Here is a 20,345-nt window from a genome sequence, read left to right as displayed (position 1 = left end):
GATTCAAGATTTCAGATAGGAACTTAATGCATAATGTTTCTGCCTGCCATCCTTTATCGAATGGGAAAATAATTTTGCCTAGAATCTATTCCTATACATTGCGAATCTTTTTTTTTTTTCGTAAATTTTGGTGCAAATCGACATCCCACTCTTATTAGAGAGAACACACATTTATAGAGAACTCACACATACGTTGTCTGTTATATCCAGAGGGAAAAAAGCAACGCATTTATACTATGCTAATTTTTTCTTACTACTGAAAAGTAAGAATTTAAAGTTTTGACACTTCACATTTGTTTGAATGTAAATAAATTATAATGAAGTACTACCATACTTCAATGTAATTTATTTTGTCCATTATGAAGCTCAGCAACTCAGCTTGATATTGTAACTAACAGAAGTCCTCCATAAATGAAAAAATATGCCTCAGGATGGATTATGGTCTATCTCAATATCAGGAGGACAATCAACTTAATTAAGCAATTAGAATGTAGTGTTTTCTTTGATTCAGTTTGACATTTATATTGTAATGAATTAAACAAATTCGGCATCTCAGAAAATAATAATAACAAAAAAAAAAAAAAAACCCCAAAAGTCACTCAACTTTCCCCATCACTAAAAATGACACTCCAATTTTCCTTTGAACTTTACCAAACTGTCTAACTCGGCCGTCTTGGCAGTTAATTTATAACGTGGCGCACGAAAGTATACTTCATGAAATCCATCCTGTTGCTGCTCGCGAAGATTGTATATTTGTGCTCCCTGGTTCTTGTCTCTCCTACTTGTGAGAATATACCTTTCTCTTTCATTTTACTGTTTCCTTTTAGGACCCTATACACCTCATTGGTTCCCTTCCCTTCTCCCAAGATGTCTGTTGTCAAACTTTGCAGTTCGAACCTTCTAAGTTGTTCTTCATATGGATGTCAATCAACTCTCCTCACCAATCTGGTCGTCCCTTCTTTGAACCTTCTCTATGGGTTCTGTCCTTTTTTTATTAATTTTTTTTAATATTGAGGTACGGCCTCCGAACTTGAATACAGTATTCGAAATGTGGCGACATTGTCGTTTTGTTATAGAGGGACAATGACGTATATCCCCTACTTCTAGAAGGCCTATAAATGATTGACAAGACGGTATGTGCCTTCCTAGCCTCCTGTTTGCACTGCATGGTGACTTTCATATTTGGTCGTGTCATACCCTTTAAGTCTTTTTCGTCCTGAACCATGTTTAACTCTTTTTAACTAGCTTATAAGTAAATCCTGGATTTCTGTTTTCTAGATGCAAAACTTTACATTTAGAAGCATTTACTTCAGCTATTACTTTTCAGATCATATGTGCAACAGATCCATAGTCATTTGAAGCAACGTGACCTGGTTCTGATAGTTGACCATCCTACCTGCAGATCATCAGCAAACTGATAGCGTCCATTATCAATCTCATTAAAGAATATCAGAAATAGAAGTTCTCAACACCCCCTGATCCCAGAGGGACCCCACTTGCTACGTTGATCAAACCCTGAAAAATGTCCATTTGTGACTGTCTGTCTCCTATCTTTTAGCTGGTTAACTCTGAAGGCAGTGCAATTTGCATTCATTTTCAGTGGTGAAACTACCATTTACCACCAAGTCTGCCTTTGTTGGGGGGGGGGGGCTGATTTGGTTTGGTCGTTAAAGATCACAGGGGAAATCGGAAGTTGACAGGGAAGTCCAGAATTTATAGTTTCGCCACTGTTCATCCAGAATTTCACAAATTGATTACTTAGGCTCAAATTATTAAATTGCCATTAGCCTCACCGGAATGATCCTTACATATTTACACCTTTGTTTTGAGCATATAAATTACAAAGACATTTAATTGTATTTTCCTCGATGGAATTGCCATGTTTAAAAGGTTGTAATATATATTTAATGATCTTATTTAAGGATTTTAATTTAATTCTTTTGATATTTAAAACTTCAAAGTCTTTTTATATTCAGACCCTTTTCATCAAGGATTATTTTAAAGAAAAATAAATTTATTTTTTAGAGTATGTGTTAAAATATTTACATATTTCATTAGAGTTTTCTTTTACATTTAGTTGAACCACCGCACCTTCGACCCTTACTGGTTCCTACCGACCTGCACTTAGGAGAACGACTGGATATTATTTGCACCCTAAAAGGGGGAGATTTTCCTGTTACTTTTCAATGGTTTCGGAATGGACAAGAATTGGAAAGTAGGTCGGATGAGAAGATTACGACAACAGGTGGCCTTTCTAATTATTTAATCGGTAGCATCAGAGGGAAACATATTGGCAATTACACTTGCGTGGCCAGAAATTCGGCAGGCTCTGATAGTTCCCATGCCATTGTGATGGTTGAAGGTAAGATTATGTTAATTCTCATTCTCATCCCTACTACTATGAATTCTTTGAATCCCAGAAGAATTTTCTAACACTTGTTTAAAGTTATGCTGAAGAAAAAAAAGATGGTGATGTAACAGTTTTCGTTGTAATGTGATATGAATATAACCTTATTTTAATGAAGAATAATAAAATGGAGAGCTTTATCTTAATTTAGTGTGAAATTGGATGTCTTCCCATCATGATTTTCTGACTGGCAATTTTATTAGTGTTATCTAGTCAAATTCGTGTAGTTATTCGAATAGTAATCACAAAGGAACGAAGTTCACGTGCGCTTTGGAAACAAAGGTTCCAGTCCTTTGAATTGCAATAAAAGCATTGGATTTGTCTGTTTTTTTTTTTTTTTTTTTTTCAATTTTGCCGCTGAGTTCTTGATATATTATGGAGACAATTAATAAATTGTTTCAACACTATCTTTATGGTAAAAAAGTTGAGATGCTTTAGTTTAGTTGATATTTTTCTGTCGTGATTGAGTCTTTATATTTGTATTTGCTAAAATACCTAAATTATTCCACAACTTGTATTTCTTGGTTAATATGTTAATTTGAAAAATTTATGCGATAGAAAAAAAAGTTTTTGGGTATCGGAAGCATTAACCCGAATGCTTGTATGTATGTTGGGGCTCACATATACATTAAGCAATATTATTACAGTTCCTACAGTTATTTATTTCTGCATTAAACTAGAAGACTTCATCATTGAATAAGGTTTCACGATTTTAACGTTATGTGGCGCTTTGTACTACTCGACTGAGAAAAGAGGGGAGGAATGTCGTCGTTATAAGATCAGGTGAGAGTTCCAGATTTTATGTTTTTGTTTCTTTTTGTCAGTTATACTACGCATGTGAGAAGTATGAAACTTTAATACTGACATAGGTTATTTTATCAATGTTTCTTTGATACAGCAAAATTTGAAAGGTTAATGAAATACAGAAACAGCTACAGGGAACAATGGTTGTAGGCTGACATCTAACAGGAACAAGCATCGAGGATCTCTATGGCGTCTAAAGAAACATTTTCGTGTTGGCCTGTATGCTTAATGTGGAACATCATGATCACATTTGTTAATGCAGGTAGGGGGTTCAGTTTTTTTTGTTTTATTTTCTATTCTTTCTAGATAAGAAAAGTAATATTTCATTCCGATATTGATCATTGTTTAAATAACTTCATTATATTTTGAGCATCGAGATGTATTACTTGCATTGATATAATGCATATATTATCTTGCATATATGCAAGAATGGTTGATTTAGTTTTCCATCCAAGTAAATTCTTGAGAGTTATTTCAGTATTTCGGTTATTTATTTATTTTTTTTGTTTTCAAACCAGCTTTCATTAATTTTTAAATAATATTCAGGAGGAAATGCAGAAGTAGTTTCTTCTTTAAATAAAACATAAATTACAATGTCTGAATAATTCTTTTTGATTAGAAGTTTAATCTGTAAGCGTTGCTGAATATTTTTGCTAATACGCTACGTGGAAATCAGAACTAGTTAATATGATAACTCTTATAAAATTTATTGTTTAGAGGAAAAAGGTTACAAAAATGTTATTTGTTTGGTAATGTATTGAGTATTTTAATCACACCACGATATCTACATTCAAATAACAATTTGTGATTATATTTTATTTATTGATAATAGTTAGCTTTGTGAAACTTTTTATTCATTAAAATATGAGTGTTTTGCTTAATGGCAGCTAATTGGGTTTCAATAGGTATCTCCTAATCATATTTTCTTTTCTCATGTTTTATAACTCTTTTTATATATCTTTAGCTTCTTTAATGTAGGTAACTCACCTTTCATATTTATACAGGACCCTGACCTATGCTGCTTCTACCTGTTTCAAAAGGTGAAGCTACTGAAGTTACTGCACATATGCTTCGACGATTACTTTTAGTAAAAGTCGTATATATAGAAAAAGTCAAGATTTACTGCAACAAGAACTAATAAAATTAGACAGATGAGCTGAGAAATAGCAATTTAATTTTAACATTGATAAATACAGGGTACTGCACATGAGTAGCAGTAACCCCAGAGAAACGTACCAACTGTTTGGTACTACACTCGGGATAGTGGAAAATGGAAAAGAGCTGAGGGTAATTGTGAATTGAGATATGAAGTTCTCCGAGCATTGCAGACAGGCTGCCAGGACAGCTCATAGAGTTTTGCCAATGATATACATGAATTTTTCCGCCAGGAATAAGGAGGCGATTATCGCATTGTATAACGCATTGGTCAGGCTACATCTTGAGCACTGCATACAGGTCTGGGGCCCTCATTTTAGGAAGAATGTAGAACTTCTTGAACGTGTGAAAAGAAGGGCGAGGTGAGGGGAACAAAGGGATGCTCTTACCAAGAAAGGCTTCAGTTCTGCAAATTGAAGCGTCTGGAGAATAGGTGCCTGCGAGGTGATCTGATTGAGGTGTTTAAGGCTTTCAATGGATTGAGCAAGCTTGATGGGAATCTTCCACTTGCTTAAACTACGCAAGCGAGGGAGAATAAATTCAAATTGAGGAAGGGTGGTTGCAGAATAGATGTGCATAAGTATGCCTTCATCTAGCTGGTTTGATTGTTGGAACAAGCTTCCATTGGATATTGTGAACGTGAATAATTTGGACAAATTCAAGGGAGAATTGGATAAATTAATAGGATAGGGCACTATAGTCAAGTGATGTGAAAAGTCTATATGTTTTCTTTGATGCTGTACTAAAGCACTAGCTCCACATGTATCGGTTTTCAGTCTACAACATACATGCTTTCAGTACTGTTTATTACGGCGAGCCGTAATAAACAGTACTGAAAAGAATGTATGGTTGTAGACTGAAAACCGATACACTGTTGGAGCTAGTGCCTTTAGTACCAGTCAAGAAACTTTTTGATATTACTACCTGATATAGTGCCTATCCTCTTTATTATTTTCTATTTCTCTTTTAAAGTTTGTTCTTTCCTTCCTTCTCATCGTGTGAAACTTTTTTTCACACGTTTCGAGCAAATAAAGTTGTTAATGGAAGAAATCGTTTGTCGATATTTTATTATTGCGAAATGATTAGTATTACACACTAGTTTGCATCTATACGTTAGAATTTTTTATATTCGTAGAAAGGATATTCAGTTCATATGAAATAAATATTGAACAAAGCTTTCATCGACGGTTTGTCCACTTTCTTGTTTCTATCATGCTAGAGAGCATTACAGACGTACTCTCGTAATAGATAAACCGCAAAGCTTCTTTTATATAGGTAACTCACCCGAAAAGTAACGTTATCGGAGGTGAATTACTTATATCAAAGAAGTTTTATAACAAAAGTTCTTATTTTGTTCCTATTCCTTCCTCTGGATGCCTGTAACGGGAATCGTATCCTTGTAAACATTTTGTGAATAAAGAATTTTATTCTTATTTGTAGTAGAGGGTGTAATGGCTGTATTCCTAACACAGGTATTCTGATTAACAGAACCACTCTAGTATAAAAAATATTTTACTTTAATTTACACTATATTATAATGGCAATATTTAATATTTCAGCTGAACGACCACATCTTCATCCGATTTTGGTACCTTCAGAGCTACATTTGGGAGAACGCATGGATATCACCTGCTCCTTGAAGAGAGGTAGTCTACCGGTTCATTTTCAGTGGCTTCGAAATGGACAACAACTAGATAGTCCATTGGGTGAAAAGATTACGACCACTGAGGCCAGGTCTCTTTTTATGATTAGTAGCATTACATTAAAGGATATTGGTAATTACACGTGCGTGGCTAGTAATTCAGCAGGTTCTGATAGTTCCACTGTAACGCTGTTGGTCGAAGGTAAGACAGGGTACTCTTAATTTATAACTGATTATTTGGTTGAAGATTACAAATAATTGTATTATTGTTACGTACAATTTTCCTTTCTTATGGTGAGGAAATAAGTTTTGGTACCTTCAGAGCTACTTTCATAAGGGATGGGATGGAATATTTTATGTCAAAAACTCAAAAGAAGAGAAGCCATGCATCAGTATACAATAAAAAAAAATACTATGGACAGATTTAATTATTGTAATTAATTTTTAGTGGAAATGCACGCTACTTGTGTATTTATACTCATAATGCATACCTGAAGTTTGTGAGCTGTGGTTGTTCTACTGCACATAGTTCTTTCACCCATCTTTCTCTGTAGATTATGTAAAAGTTACTTTTACACCTGAAAGAAATTTGTCTAAATTTTTTTCATTAAAAGCCTTATCGCGAAGCCATTTGAATATTTCTTTTGCCATTCTGCTTTCATCTCGTAGCTATGAAAAAAACCAGTTGGTTTTTTTCATAGATAAAGACTTCAGAATGTTAATATTGTTACTGAAAAAATGGTAAAGACTTCAGAGTTCACGTTGTTATTATTAAAATAATTTTGTATATTTCATTTTATATAATTAAAACGGATTTGGTCCTCAAACAATAAAGGTGAATGGAGATGTAGTGATTGTCACTGATATTTTTTGAATGGGTATTTATGTCTGTTGTGATTTATATTAATTTTATTTGACAATTAATTTTGTGTTCTCTAAATTGACCTTTGAATGCCTGCTGAGAACAGTGGGAAATACTTGTAACGCACAAACGCTTGATACCCAGTGAGCGTCTTAAACTTTCCTCACTGAAAGTTCTGCTGGTGTTTCAAATGCATTTATTTTAAAATTTTCTGTTTTGAAACATGCAGCATCCTTTTATAAAATATTGTTTGTTAATCTTGTGATGCGCATTGTATGTAATTTTGAGAAAGACAAAATAAATTATTTTGATGAAATTATTTAGAAGATAATTTAATAAGCAGTATTTCAATGACTTCCAATAGGTTTCAGAGATCTGAATAAATGAAACTCGTGATTTTTAAGCATAGTATACTTTTCACGCCTTCACTTATAAATAGGAGACGTGCATTGATTTCATTTTTAATTAATTATATATTGTGTATACTTAAAAATATAATGCTTAAAATTTCTATATTATTTTGAAGTATAAATTGTTTATTTTCAATGTATGCCTTACAAGATTTTATTGGGTCATGAGCGGATAAGTTTTGTGTTACTTATGAAATCACAGAAATGGTCTTCAATTTTTATCGTTATGTGGCGCTTTAAGCAACACGCCTGTGAAGAGAAGGGAAGATGTCGGAGTTATAATAGTAAGTAAGATTTAAGGCAAGTTTTGTGTATATTTGACAAAATAAGTCTCTCATTTTTATTCGCAAAGATTGCGTACATCTTGCTGATCGACTCTAATTTTTTCCTGATATTCCAGGTTATTTTAAAGGATTATTCGTAAAAGAAAAGCCTGTTCATGTATACACAATAACAACACAGCTACCTAACAGGAACGAGCGTAGAGGATCGCAATCATGGCTGTCAAACAATGTTGTTCGTCTATTTGGTTCCTAACAGTCATAATTTCCAGTCTTTCTTATGCAGGTAAGGAACATCAAACGGTTTTCTTATTCGTTATCTCTTGTTTTATATTTTATAGTATCAAATCTTATAATCAGTAATTATTATTATATTTTTATACTGATAATGCTTGTTAAAATATGCTCTTCACATACGATTACAAATAGCAATAAATCGAGTATGGTGTCCTTTAGTGAAAATTCGGTTGTGCTGGGTGGAATTTACTCCATATAAGCATAAAATACTTAAAAGAAACGCTGCTTGATAACTTCCATCCCTTATGAAGGTTTACAAATTCTCCTCCTTGAACTAAATCCTTATTCAATATTGTTTTTAAAAATCAGAAAATAATGATCGGTACTTGGTTAAAAGTTACAATATTTCATTACGTGTGAATTGTTCGAGGGTCTTCAGTAAAATTCAGGAGCTTTCCTAAACGTCTGTACACGCGTTTGGGAAAGCTCCTGAATGGAGTACGATGCAGAATACAATGTTGGATGATATATTCAACATGTACTCTATATTAACTAGGTAAACAGCACTTAACAATATAACTAGATAAATGTTCTTTGAAAGTTACAAACTAATTCTGCTTTTAATCCTCCATGCCTGCAGAATCATAATTTACACGAGGATAACCATCCGATTTAGTTTACTCTCGCCAAATCTGAACAAAATTAGTTAAATTTAATCAAATGCAATTTAAAAATAGATTACTAATTCGAACATTGAGGAAAACTTAAGGGAAGACACATTTATCTTAAACAATTATTTTTACTTTTTTTTTTTATTAGTCTCTTCTGTAGCCATAATGCACCTCCCAAAGTTTTTGTATTTTACTCTGATCCGAGGCAGGCACTTTACCCACCTGGCTAGCACGGTCGGCATTATCTTTGCGTTACGTACTTGAGACATCTTTATGATGCTTCATTACACCCATATTAACATAAATCAGATGTGCTACTGAATTAAATCAACAGGCTGTACCATTAATTTAATAGTGGTTCCCACTATTAGTCATCGTTAAAATCCATTGAAAACCATTGTTTAAATCTCATAACATCCGTTCCAGAAATCCGGTTAGTCTTGTAGGGACCCCAATAATTTTCAACTACTTTGAGCCTAATTTATTTTAAACATAATTTACAATATTAAAGTTATGACAGTTATTTCTCATACAATTACTCATAGAACTGTGAGTAATTTTTTGGTACAGATTCTAGTGTAATTTTTAACAGTTATGTAACAATTATTGGCGAGCGAGCGAAGATTATTCATGAGCCTTCCTGCACCATCGACAGACGCAGATTTTCAGAGAATTATCTGATAAATAATGATAAATTATTTATCATTATTTATCAGATAATTAATGATAAATAATGGTACTTCAGGAGACTGGAAAGAAGAAGAAAAAAGGTTAAAATCATTTCCCATAGAACTCATTCTACAAAACAAGGAAACCGACCGTAGAATACAGCAGTTTACAGGAAAAATTCATTGACTCAAAGCCACAGAGGTGACAAATTGATCTTTCGTATAAGGTCAAAATACATAGTATGTTCGACTAAATAACAAATGGATATCGCAACAAGATATGAGTTGAAATAATCGAGAGAACTAATTTTATATTAATATGAGGATCATTTTAAAAGTTTCTCGTATTGCGGGAAACTTTTTTAAAACCGGCGTCTAATAGTCTGCACAACCAAGCTCCATTTGGTGTGAATAGTATGGCACGTTCAGCGAATAGGAACAGGCAATAAAAGTGCATTCATTAGGTCTTCAGTAATAGATCCTGAAAAAGTGCGAATGAGTTTCATGCATACGAAGTCGGACAATGGTTAAGTTTATGTGCTAAAAAAACTGCACGCTAGCTATTTATCTAAGGTTTAGGAACATCTTCCTCATCTCACTACAAAAGATGGTTACAATCAAGGCGTCCTGAAACTAATACACATAGTGTCCTTCACCTCTCAGGGGGTCACTTCATATCACATGGTACCACTGTCAACGTATTACACAATTTTTACGCAATAGCTTGAGCCCTGAATTACCTGGAAAAGAACATCTGACGCCATTTTTAGCCTTAGAATAATGCAAAAGTTGTTTCAAACTTGGGATTGGGCGGCGCTAGCATGCGCGATAATTATTCTTCGGACACATCTGTATGGGATTATGTTTGAAGGATCCATTTTGAGGACACCGTTTTGAATTTGCAAGTGGTATTAACATGGCTGTCAGAGGATATCCAATTCACCTGAGCATGGCCGACCGATTGCATTTCTGCTATCTGCCTCATGAATACGAAAAATTGAGTCGATATTGGCATTGAGTATGAAATAGATGCAGATTGTTTTGTGACATTTCGATTCATTGATTGCTTGCGGCTGTAGCGTTTACCTAGCGCCTACTTGAAACTTGTGAAATAACCCTTGTAAAACTTCAACATAAAGAAAGCTTAAGGAACTGGATCAGTTAGTTCATGTTATATAAACAACTATATCTTTCACCCTCGAGGATAGCGCTGTAGTTGCGATCGCAGTCTTTGCACATCGTGATTAGAAGACCTGAATTCGAATCCTTCCAAGACAGAAGAAATTTTTATGAGCTATTTTCCCCCGGCGTGACTGAGATAGTCTTTCTCTGGAAAGTGTTTTGCGTTTCTTTTCCGGCGAAACCCGGGTTTTTTCATTCAAGGAAAAGTCAAACCCAACCCAACCCAGACCTGCGTGGGATAATCCCCCTCCCCAGAACAACACAGACAGGACCATGCTAACTCGATTAGAGTAGAATTTATTGCAGGCACCATCCAAGCTGCGGGATACTGGCACTCCTAGGAGTGCGGGATTTAAAAGATATAGCAAACCCGAAATGGGTAGGATATACTGCTGGTAGCGATCTAGGTGCGGCATTGCTGGCACTCATCATAGTGCGGGATCTACAAGAGTACTTAGCCAATGGCGATCAATGTGACTTTTAAACTCTCACCATTTCCCTTACCTCGCCTAAACTAGGGTGAATTAATTCTCGCCTGTCAATCCACTTAATCTCATCCCCCTTTCAATCCCCTCTTCTTCTATACTCCACCCTTCATGCTCATTTTTTTTTTTTTTTTTTTTTTTACTTGGTCACCGACAGGAAGCTCAGGCAACCCTGGCGAAGGCTAGCCAGAGCATTATGGGCAGCCTGGCTCACCTCCCAGTGATGATGGCGGGCAACACGGGGTCCCACTAGGGGCCCTGCGGCCAAGGAGACAGAACAACAGAAAATAGCACGACTCTGTCACAAACCAGACATTACACTTTTTTGGCTTTCACAGAGATTCTGTACTTCTTCATAAAGTACCATGGCGTAGATGTGGGAAACCACCGGTGCTGCCTTCCACAAAACACTATGCCCACCATAGAATATATGTAATTCTTAGATACAATACACTGATATCTCATACTGTTAGTTGCATTGGTGGAAAAACAAATGAACAAACAACAAAAATAACATATATCCTTTAGAGAGTTAATGAATTAGTTAACTTATCTTCCCCTTTTTATATTTGTTTAAAATCAAGATCTGGTCTAAGTTTTGGGCTTGGCTTTTGCCGAAAGATGAAAGACCTTCAGTGCTGTTTCATGTGTTCACCTCACTGAATTATTGAAACTGCTTTAAAACGGAAGAAAACTACGCAGATATAATGTGTCCTGAAGAGAGGTGACCTTCCTGTTACTTTACTGTCTTAGGAGTGAAAAAGAAAACTTATTTTTAGAGCAAATAGAGGTTTCAGAGCATGCTCGGATTAAGAATATCCACTTTGGTCATTCTAATTCAGAAGAGTATGGTTTACTTCTTCATCGTGTAGTTTTATACGAATATATATATAATTCTATGAGTTTTAACAATGTTGTTATACCTGCTGTCATAGTAAAAATTAATGCATTCTTGGTTTTACAAAACCGTTCGTTTCCAACAATTTCATCAATTGAAAGTATTCTATTTTAGCTGAACCACCACAACTTCGCCCTCTTCCTATACCTTCCGATTTGCACCTAGGAGAACAACTAGACATAATCTGTACCCTGAAGAGAGGGGACCCTCCTGTCGCATTTCTGTGGCTTAGGAATGGACAAGAAGTGGGAACCAAATTGAATGAAGAAGTTACTACATCAAAAAGACGTTCAGTATTTTCGATTAGTAATATAAAAGGGACCGATGTCGGAAACTACACATGTGTAGCAAGTAATTCAGCAGGTTCAGATAGTTCTAGCGCCATTTTGATGGTTGAAGGTAGGATTTAATGTTTTTTTTTTTTTTTTTTTTTAATATTATTCTGTCTTGTTTAGCAATAATGATGAGCTGACTTTCTGGAGACATTTGATTTAAACGAAATTGTCTTTGTGAAAGGCATCTTTTACCATTGAAGAAAAACAATTTTTTATAAATAGATTTCGAAATTATACCCAAAGTAGTTTGTTTATTTTGGAACATTACTTCAGTGAAAATAATGGTTAAAATATTGAAATGGAGAAATTATGCATCAGTATTACGATATTTTTCTGTATTATTATTGTAATCGATGTTTATGAAGATATACGAATGACGTATGATAAGAATGAAAATAAGAGCATTTATGAAAATCTAAGCACTTGCACAAAATGCTAGACAAAAATGTCTCAATTTTAATACTTTTTTTAGTGTTCTCTTTCGTTAATTAAATCCTATTCTTAGGGAATTTAAATCTGTTCAACGAATATGGAATTTGTGTTTAATACGTAACATGAGGCTGTTGTTACACGAAAATACGAATTTTGTTTTAATTTGAATATTATCTTACTTATTATATCTGAAAACTTGATGATAGACAACCAAGTTTCACGATTTCAACGTTAAGCGGCGCTTTTAGCAGTTTCTGAGAGGAGTGAGAGAAGATGTCGCCGTCATAGCACAAGGTGAGATTTTAACTACAATTTCTGTTTAATCTTTTTTTTTTTGGAGTAACTAAAGCTAATGTGGTAGGAATCTGGATACATCACACTAATGGAGTATTCATATTTCTGTACTGTTCCAGAACCTTTCAAAGTTTCTGTGGTGTATTATCTGCGTAACGTTAAGGAAAGATTTTAAGAGCAGTTGCTGGAAATAGTTAACAATGGCGGTGATGAGAAGTCGACATTGTGTTGTCTGGTCTGTTGTGGTCACTATATTTAAATGTGTATATGCAGCAGGTAAGAAGGAATTAATTTTTAACCACTCTTTTCAAATAACAGAAATTAGATTATTGCAACCCAGAAATCTTTCGAAGCACAGCCGTAAAAGAGAACAGTAAAAATAAAACAAATTTGATAGTCTTATAATTTAATAACTCCGTTATTTTAGTAACCATATTGGGTAGCATTAGAGTTATATAAGCATCAGCGTGTAGTGCCCCTTTATTTCTTGCATTTTTAATTATTTTTATAATTTGGAAATTTAGCATCCTGATCTTATTAGAACGAAGAGTCCAGTTCATTGTAACTGGATTAAAATTGTTGGAATTTGATACTGTCTAAATTGTATCAGAAATGAGGATTAATGTTAACAATATTTATATTAAGTTTCAGTTTTACAAGAATGATGACCTTGTGATTCAAATTACGTTATTATTATTTTAGGTATTCATGTATTTGACGTCTGGTGGTTTATTTGTACCAAATTCCATTTAATTTGTCTAATAACTCTCTTAAGAGTTCTTAAATAATAGTTACCAATGGCGGGATGTTTTATTCCTCGCAGTTTCTGTTCTTGGTTTTTAATCAATAACTTAATTCGTTACCTCTAGTTATACCCTAAAGCTAGGAATTTAATGCAGTCATCACAAAGTTTTAATTTCAATTCTTCAGTAGACTGGTCTCTCTCTCATGGACAGTCTGTCTGCTTTGATATATAAAACTTATTTTTGACTACTTAGCTATGCTATTTGTAGTGTTTATTGTTGAAGATGATCATAGATATCGAGCTAGTAATAATTAGTTTATGTTCTTTCATATTCTATTTTTTGTATGTTGTATTTGCATATTAAAATATGCAAATATAACATATAAAGTTTCTTTTAGAGACACTACTAGGGATAGACAATTGAATTATTTCTATATTCGAATGAATACTAATCGAGAGATTTTAATAACCGAACCGAGTGGAAAAGACAGCATTGTTTTTTTTAGAGTCCAGCAAACAGCAAATCGACCACAGAACACATGCAAGTTACAGACATAATATATATGGTGCAATATGGCCTAAGTTGCTGATGCACCTAAAACCTTACACCAAATAAACAGTCAAATGTTTTTTCATAATTGATATGATCATAATCGAATAATTTTCTATAATCGATTATGTTCATCACTACAATATACCATTCTTCTCCCTGAGAGCATTTGATATCACTTTCCTGTAGTTCTGTATTTGGGTATATCTAATAAATGTGATACCTCAACTCATTTCACTTGAGGAGGACACTGATGACGTAAATTTCTAAAGTCTCAATCTCACAGGAATGAGCTTGTCACAAAGTGATTGTCATCATTTTATGTATTTACATATTAGACTCCGGCGTACTCAGACTTTTAGTTTAATACTAAATATAGAATCTTATTCACACATCGAACCCTCATCTGGTTACTTTGTTATGGCGTCGTATACAATGTATCTATAGTTCCTTAATAATTTTATGCCCTTTTATTCAACGATCTGAATTAGACACCATTAGCCATTATCTACTCAAAATAATAAATAAATAATATACTGAAAAATTAATATTTTAATTTATTTAAATACATAAGTAATATTCATATCTTTGTTATCCATAGCATACATACGCTTATTTTTTTATTTAGCAGTACCACCACGTCTTCATCCTCTTTACGTTCCCTCCGATCTGCATTTAGGAGACCGAATGGCTATTATCTGTGCATTGAAAACAGGTGATCTACCCATAAACTTTAGGTGGCTGAGAAATGGAAAAGAAATAGATGATCCTTCTGCTGGAAGTATTGCAACAACGGAAGCACGTTCCGTTTATACGATTAAAAGCATCAAAGGAAATGACATAGGCAACTATACTTGTGAAGTTACGAATTTATTTGGCTCTGATAGCTCCACTGCTATCTTAATGGTTGAAGGTAGGAATATGACATTGTTTTCTTATATAGGTGAAGTAGGTAGTTAGCTTTTAAGCAAGTTTATAAAACCAAAATGCATCATTCGGATTTTGAATAATCTACAAGTTTTATCAGAAGAGTGTCTAGTCGGATCGCAGTGGAAGTAATTTGAAATTGAGAGGGTCTTGAAATCAATAGACAGAAACAGAGCGAAACCATGTTTTAGTAAAAAAAAATAAGATAATAAAAATCGTTAGGCAGACATACTTTAGAGATGAAGTTTTCACTTAATTTACTGCATTAAAAATTTGGTTATGTAAATAATGTTACCCACTGCATTACACTTCACGGTTTCCTGAAAATTGTTATATTTTCTTCAAACCATTTTATTAATATAAAAATTTATAATGTACACATGTTGAATAAAAACATTTCTACTATAATGAATTGTTGTTATAAGGAGAAACGAGCTTCAGCATTTTAACGTTATGTGGCGCTTTACACCACTGTTCAAGACAGAGAGGATGATGTCGTCATTATACAAGGTGAGGATTTTGACTGTATTCCTGTTTGAAATTGGTTTTAGTGATTTGTCTGAATATATCGATGCGAATAAATCATGCTAATGAAAAGTTAATGGTTCTTAAACTTTTCAGAACCACCTCAAAGATTCTTAGTGGAAGAAAAAATTACCTATATAAGAAAATCAGAGTATTAACTTGTGTTCGGCCCTTAGAGAAAGGCTAATATGGCGATAAAGCAGAGCTCTTTCTGTTGCTTAGTCTGGCTCTTTGCATCCGTTTACAAGCTTGTCTCTTCAGGTAAGTTAAGAGGTTTTTATAAATACTTTACTTTTTTTTTAAACCATAAAATGATGTTTTAAGTGGCGCAGTATATCTGAATAGTTTCATTAATGTAGAAATTGATGCTGCTGATTTAGCTGACTTTAATAACGGAAACAATAAGAGAACATTAGAATTAGAAACGTTTATACTCTGTGTGGAAATTTGCTTTTCTTCCTCGTCAATATAAAATAATATCGCTTTTGTTAATAAGGGAGAATATCACATACTAATACCGTAAATTCCCCTCCTTCATATCTTTTATTCGATCGTTGCAGTAGTGTGGTTATTTTAATCATGTTTTTCTATGCTAATATCTACGTACGCACTTAAATTAGTATTAATTATGTAGTTCCAAAAAGTCTTTATTTTTAATCGTTTATAACATAAAAATATATATTTTTAAAGCAGAGATATCAACGAAAAAGTTGTTTTTATTATTATTTTAATCCGTGTAGAGTAACCTTTGGACAGCATGTAATTCTGTATGGACAGTATTACAGAGAAAAATATTGCAGCAACAAAAACAGTATCAGGAAGCAATAACAAATGATACACAATATACGCTAGGCATAGAGGTAAATTGCAAAAGGAGTAGCAGATGAGGCGAAGAGTACAAATGATCACAGCTGAGGATGTTTATAGACACAAGGATTACTTTTATGTAACGTTTTAGTAAATGGCAAGTTGCTCAAGGTTAAAGAAACATTTATTAGCTAGTAGAAGATTCTTGGTTGGAAACATTTGTAATGCAACATGGTTGAAGATTGGATCCTGCCCCGAGCAGGACTGGACATCGGAATAAGGAGTTTTCTGTTAAATCTGATTACTGATATGCTCTTCCAGCATATTTAGGTATTTGTTGCTGTGATGAGATGTTCTCACAGCTAAATTTCTCGATCAAGTTGAGGATATTTCTGGTTTGGTGAAAAAGCGTCGTGCCTTCCATACCTGTTAAGCTGCCTTAACATAACAATATTCTATAGCAAAATATCCTCCGAGTGGAGTTCTGGGAGGGCAGAGGACAAATAATGGATCCATATTAAGATTCCCATGTGTTGTTATTTTACGGTACACTGGACTGGGTTTGTTTGAGATTTATAGCTTCAAAGCTCATCGTAAAATCTAGGTTCACATTCCAAATGATACACAATTTACAGTTACGTCGTTGTTATGTAAGGATGGTTTCTGAATGGTTGGAATCCCAGGCATTGTTTGGATTTGAGAGCATTCTGCGTCATTTCTAGTGCAGTTAAATCGTTCCAAATAAAATATAAAAAGGCATTTGGATTTGGAGCGATGTAGTATACTGTTATATTTTAGCTCTGAATAATGTCTAATCGTTCTGAGATGGAAATATGTAATTATTTCGAAAAACACCAATAAATTATTGCTTAACTGAAAATGTGTATTTTGTATTTATTCATACTGACCCCTATTGCTGGAGCTTCATTTTAAAACCAACGTCATCTCACATGATTTGCGCTAGTTAATTTTGAGATCGAGATAATCAGGATGTTTCAAGATTTGAAAGTCAGGTGATTGTTGTGTTTGATTTTTCTACAGGATAACTAAGGGTGTAAGGCATTAATGTATTTTAGAGTCAGTTTGCCTGTTTTGTGCCGAATGTAAAACCCAACTTCCCGGAATAAAAAAAAATAATAATAAAAAAAACCCAAAAACAACACTATAAAGAAAAGTCCCATTTAAGCGGTTCTAGAACCCAAGCTTTTTCCACACAGTGTGGAAGGACGGTGATCCTAATTGTCGTGCTAGCTGCTAGGCCGAGGAATTCTACTGTGCTGGGCCGTTGAGGAGATGGGACAGGCGGGGTCAGTTGCTCCTTGCCCGGAAAGTTTGGTGTGGGGTGCCCGGATCACTGTCATAAGTTATAGAAAAGAGGAATTGGATGGGAAGGGGGGCCTGGTGAGGCTATTTGCTCTAGGTTCTTCTGGCTCTCAACGAGCCTGTTTCTGTTTCATGAGCTAGTAGTCTTTATTTTTAATGAGTATTCCGTCATTATTCAAGGGCCTTATACCTTGTATCTTTAAGTGTTTCAGTAATCTAATTTAACCTATAGATCCGAGCTATGTGATTGAGCATACCTTCAGTTTTAAATGACCACTGTATGCGAGTTACTAATAAGTGCAGAAACGTGGGATGGTGATAGAAATCCAAGTAAATGGAAATACAGCTCCCCTCCCCTGTTTAAGGTATATTCAGTTATGATGCCTTATGATCTGATTGGGTGTTTTCAAAGCTCAACATCTTTCATTGTTAGCCGATGTTCATTTTAAAGATTTTTTGTCTTTTATTTATTAATAATTAATATTACGAGGCCTTAATTAACTGCAGCTCCCAGTAAATTAGTGTAAGCCTACATAATAGTTTTACATGGATTTGTGATTGTTAGACGTTATTCGCTTTAACAACTTCTTTTCGAAAATTATTAAGTGCATTATTGCCAAATTCAATAAATTATGAATAGAATTCTTCACGAGAGGACAGCAATACGTTTCCAGTTTCGGAGAAACAAGAGGAACAATTCAGTAGTGATCCGCTTGAATGAACCGTTTGTACTACGTTTCACACGTAGCAAGCATTTAGTTTATAACTGCTAATTGTTTTTATGTCTTGTTATAAACAAACGTTGATTCAGTAACCGCAAGGAGTACACAGAATGGCAGTATCAATGAGAAGACGGGAAAACTTTTAAATGAGGAGAGTAAATTTATGAATGAGAAGACTCGCATTCATCGCGTTTGCGCTGTGAATGAACACTTAATATATCAAAGGTTTATTTGATTTTACGATTTACTCAGCTTTTTATTTCGATTACGTTATTAAAGTAGTTTCATGAGATTCACTGATTAGAGCAAATAATTATGATTTTAACGGTAATGATGGTTTTCCAAAGATGTCATATGACTGGTGTTTTAGAACAGAACATACTGAAAAGAGAATTTTTTTTGAGCGAAATGCTCATCAAGATAAGACTTTTGATTTTTAATTTATCTATGAGTAAATGTGTTGAGAAGACATTACAGGGTTGCTCATAATTTTAAATATGAATAACAGTAATAAAACCAAATGCATTGTTATTTTTTATGAAGTGAATTTTACTTTGCAAATTATTACACGAAGAAAGCTAATTCCCACTCAGTAGAACTGAGGGAGGGTTTCGGTATTTATAGTTTCACCATTGGGATTATAACTTCTCTGTAATACCCTGCATACACCACACTTAAACTAACTTTGCAATTTTGGTTTCATTAATATCTCAATTCTTAGGTCGATGACAGATTCAACTTGAAATCTGTAAACTTCGCCAATTATTAAGTGGTTCTACTGTGTGGAAGTCTAAATTAGTTATCTATAAGTAATTTTTAAAAGATGTATTTAAATTGCATTTGAATTACTGAAATTTGTTTTCATACCATCCAGCACTAAAATATTTTTTTTTTTTTTTTTTTTTTTTAGCTGAGCTGCCACGTCTTCATTCACTTTTTATTCCATCCGATCTTCATTTGGGAGAGCGACTAGCAATAACTTGTGCTCTAAAAAGAGGTGACCTTCCTGTTTCCTTTAGATGGTTTAGAGACGGAAAAGAAATAGAAGGTGTTTCTGGAAAAAATATTGCGACAACAGAAGCTCGCTCAGTTTATACCATTAATAGCATCAAAGGAAATGATATTGGAAATTACACATGTGTAGTTTCAAATTTAGCTGGATCAGATAGTTCCGCTGCTCTTCTAATGGTTGAAGGTAGGAATTCGTTGTTTATTAGCAACGCATGCTACTCACAATGTCATGAAGGACCTCATGAAAAATTCGTTGTTTAGTGTGGCCAAGGGGTATTTTTTAAGGACAACTATCCACTGCAATCATTTAGTGATTTTTAAGTGTTAATATAAAGTAAACGGAAAATGATATAGTAATGGAGAGATCATGCCTCAGTTCGTTTATAATGAACTTCGCACATCATGGCCTACAACTCCAATAAAACAAAAAAAATCATCCATCTATCCATCGATTCGTTTATTTAAGAAAAATATTTTTTGATTAGCGAATGCATTTATGAGGAATTGATTAGTGATATCTGTGGATTCGATTTGTTTACTCAGTTATACAGTCTCCACTTCTGACAAATGACCTTGACACGGATTACAAAACTCCACTTTTCTACTTAAATATGAAATAATTATTCTTCTTTCAATACGATTTTCTCATATATTATACGAGAAAGTCATATTTTATACTTGTACACTGAATCACTATTAAAACACATCCCCTAAGTGCAGCATACTAGTCTCTATGACATTAAAATAAAACAATTTTTGTATTCAATAAATGAGAAAGGATTAATCCGATCTTTAAGATACTGTGATAGCAAAGCATTTTTAAATAAGAAAATTTTAAAAATATATAAAGTTAATCCTTGCGTCAAGTAATTCAGTTATCACTCTCTGTACCTTGTATTTATCTGGGATATATTTGTTAATCTCGTTGTATTATACAAATACGGTCCAATGGTAGAACTTGACTTGTGGTAA

General features: G+C 33.9%; 1 protein-coding gene across 4 annotated transcripts in view; it reads left to right on the top strand.

Moving 5' to 3' along the window:
- Positions 1–20,345, top strand: part of LOC150084345 (cell adhesion molecule Dscam1-like) — a 229,453-nt gene that overhangs the window by 7,833 nt on the left and 201,275 nt on the right. Inside the window, exons 1-2 of one of the 4 annotated variants that reach the window (XM_090375980.1) lie at positions 15,666–15,771; positions 19,273–19,557. The exons of 2 other annotated variants lie outside the window; for them this stretch is intronic. In XM_090375980.1, coding sequence (XP_090232106.1) covers positions 15,699–15,771; positions 19,273–19,557 — 358 coding nt within the window. In that variant the 5' untranslated portion in view covers positions 15,666–15,698. Of the gene's footprint in view, positions 1–2,263; positions 2,363–15,665; positions 15,772–19,272; positions 19,558–20,345 lie in introns of those variants that run through there. One more of the 4 variants, XM_090375982.1, reaches the window with a different exon arrangement.

This window comes from Mastigoproctus giganteus, chromosome 6 (assembly GCF_048544385.1).
Source record: "Mastigoproctus giganteus isolate SK-2022 chromosome 6, ASM4854438v1, whole genome shotgun sequence".
Taxonomy (NCBI): domain Eukaryota; kingdom Metazoa; phylum Arthropoda; class Arachnida; order Uropygi; family Thelyphonidae; genus Mastigoproctus; species Mastigoproctus giganteus.
This window is presented reverse-complemented; position numbering and strand designations above follow the sequence as displayed.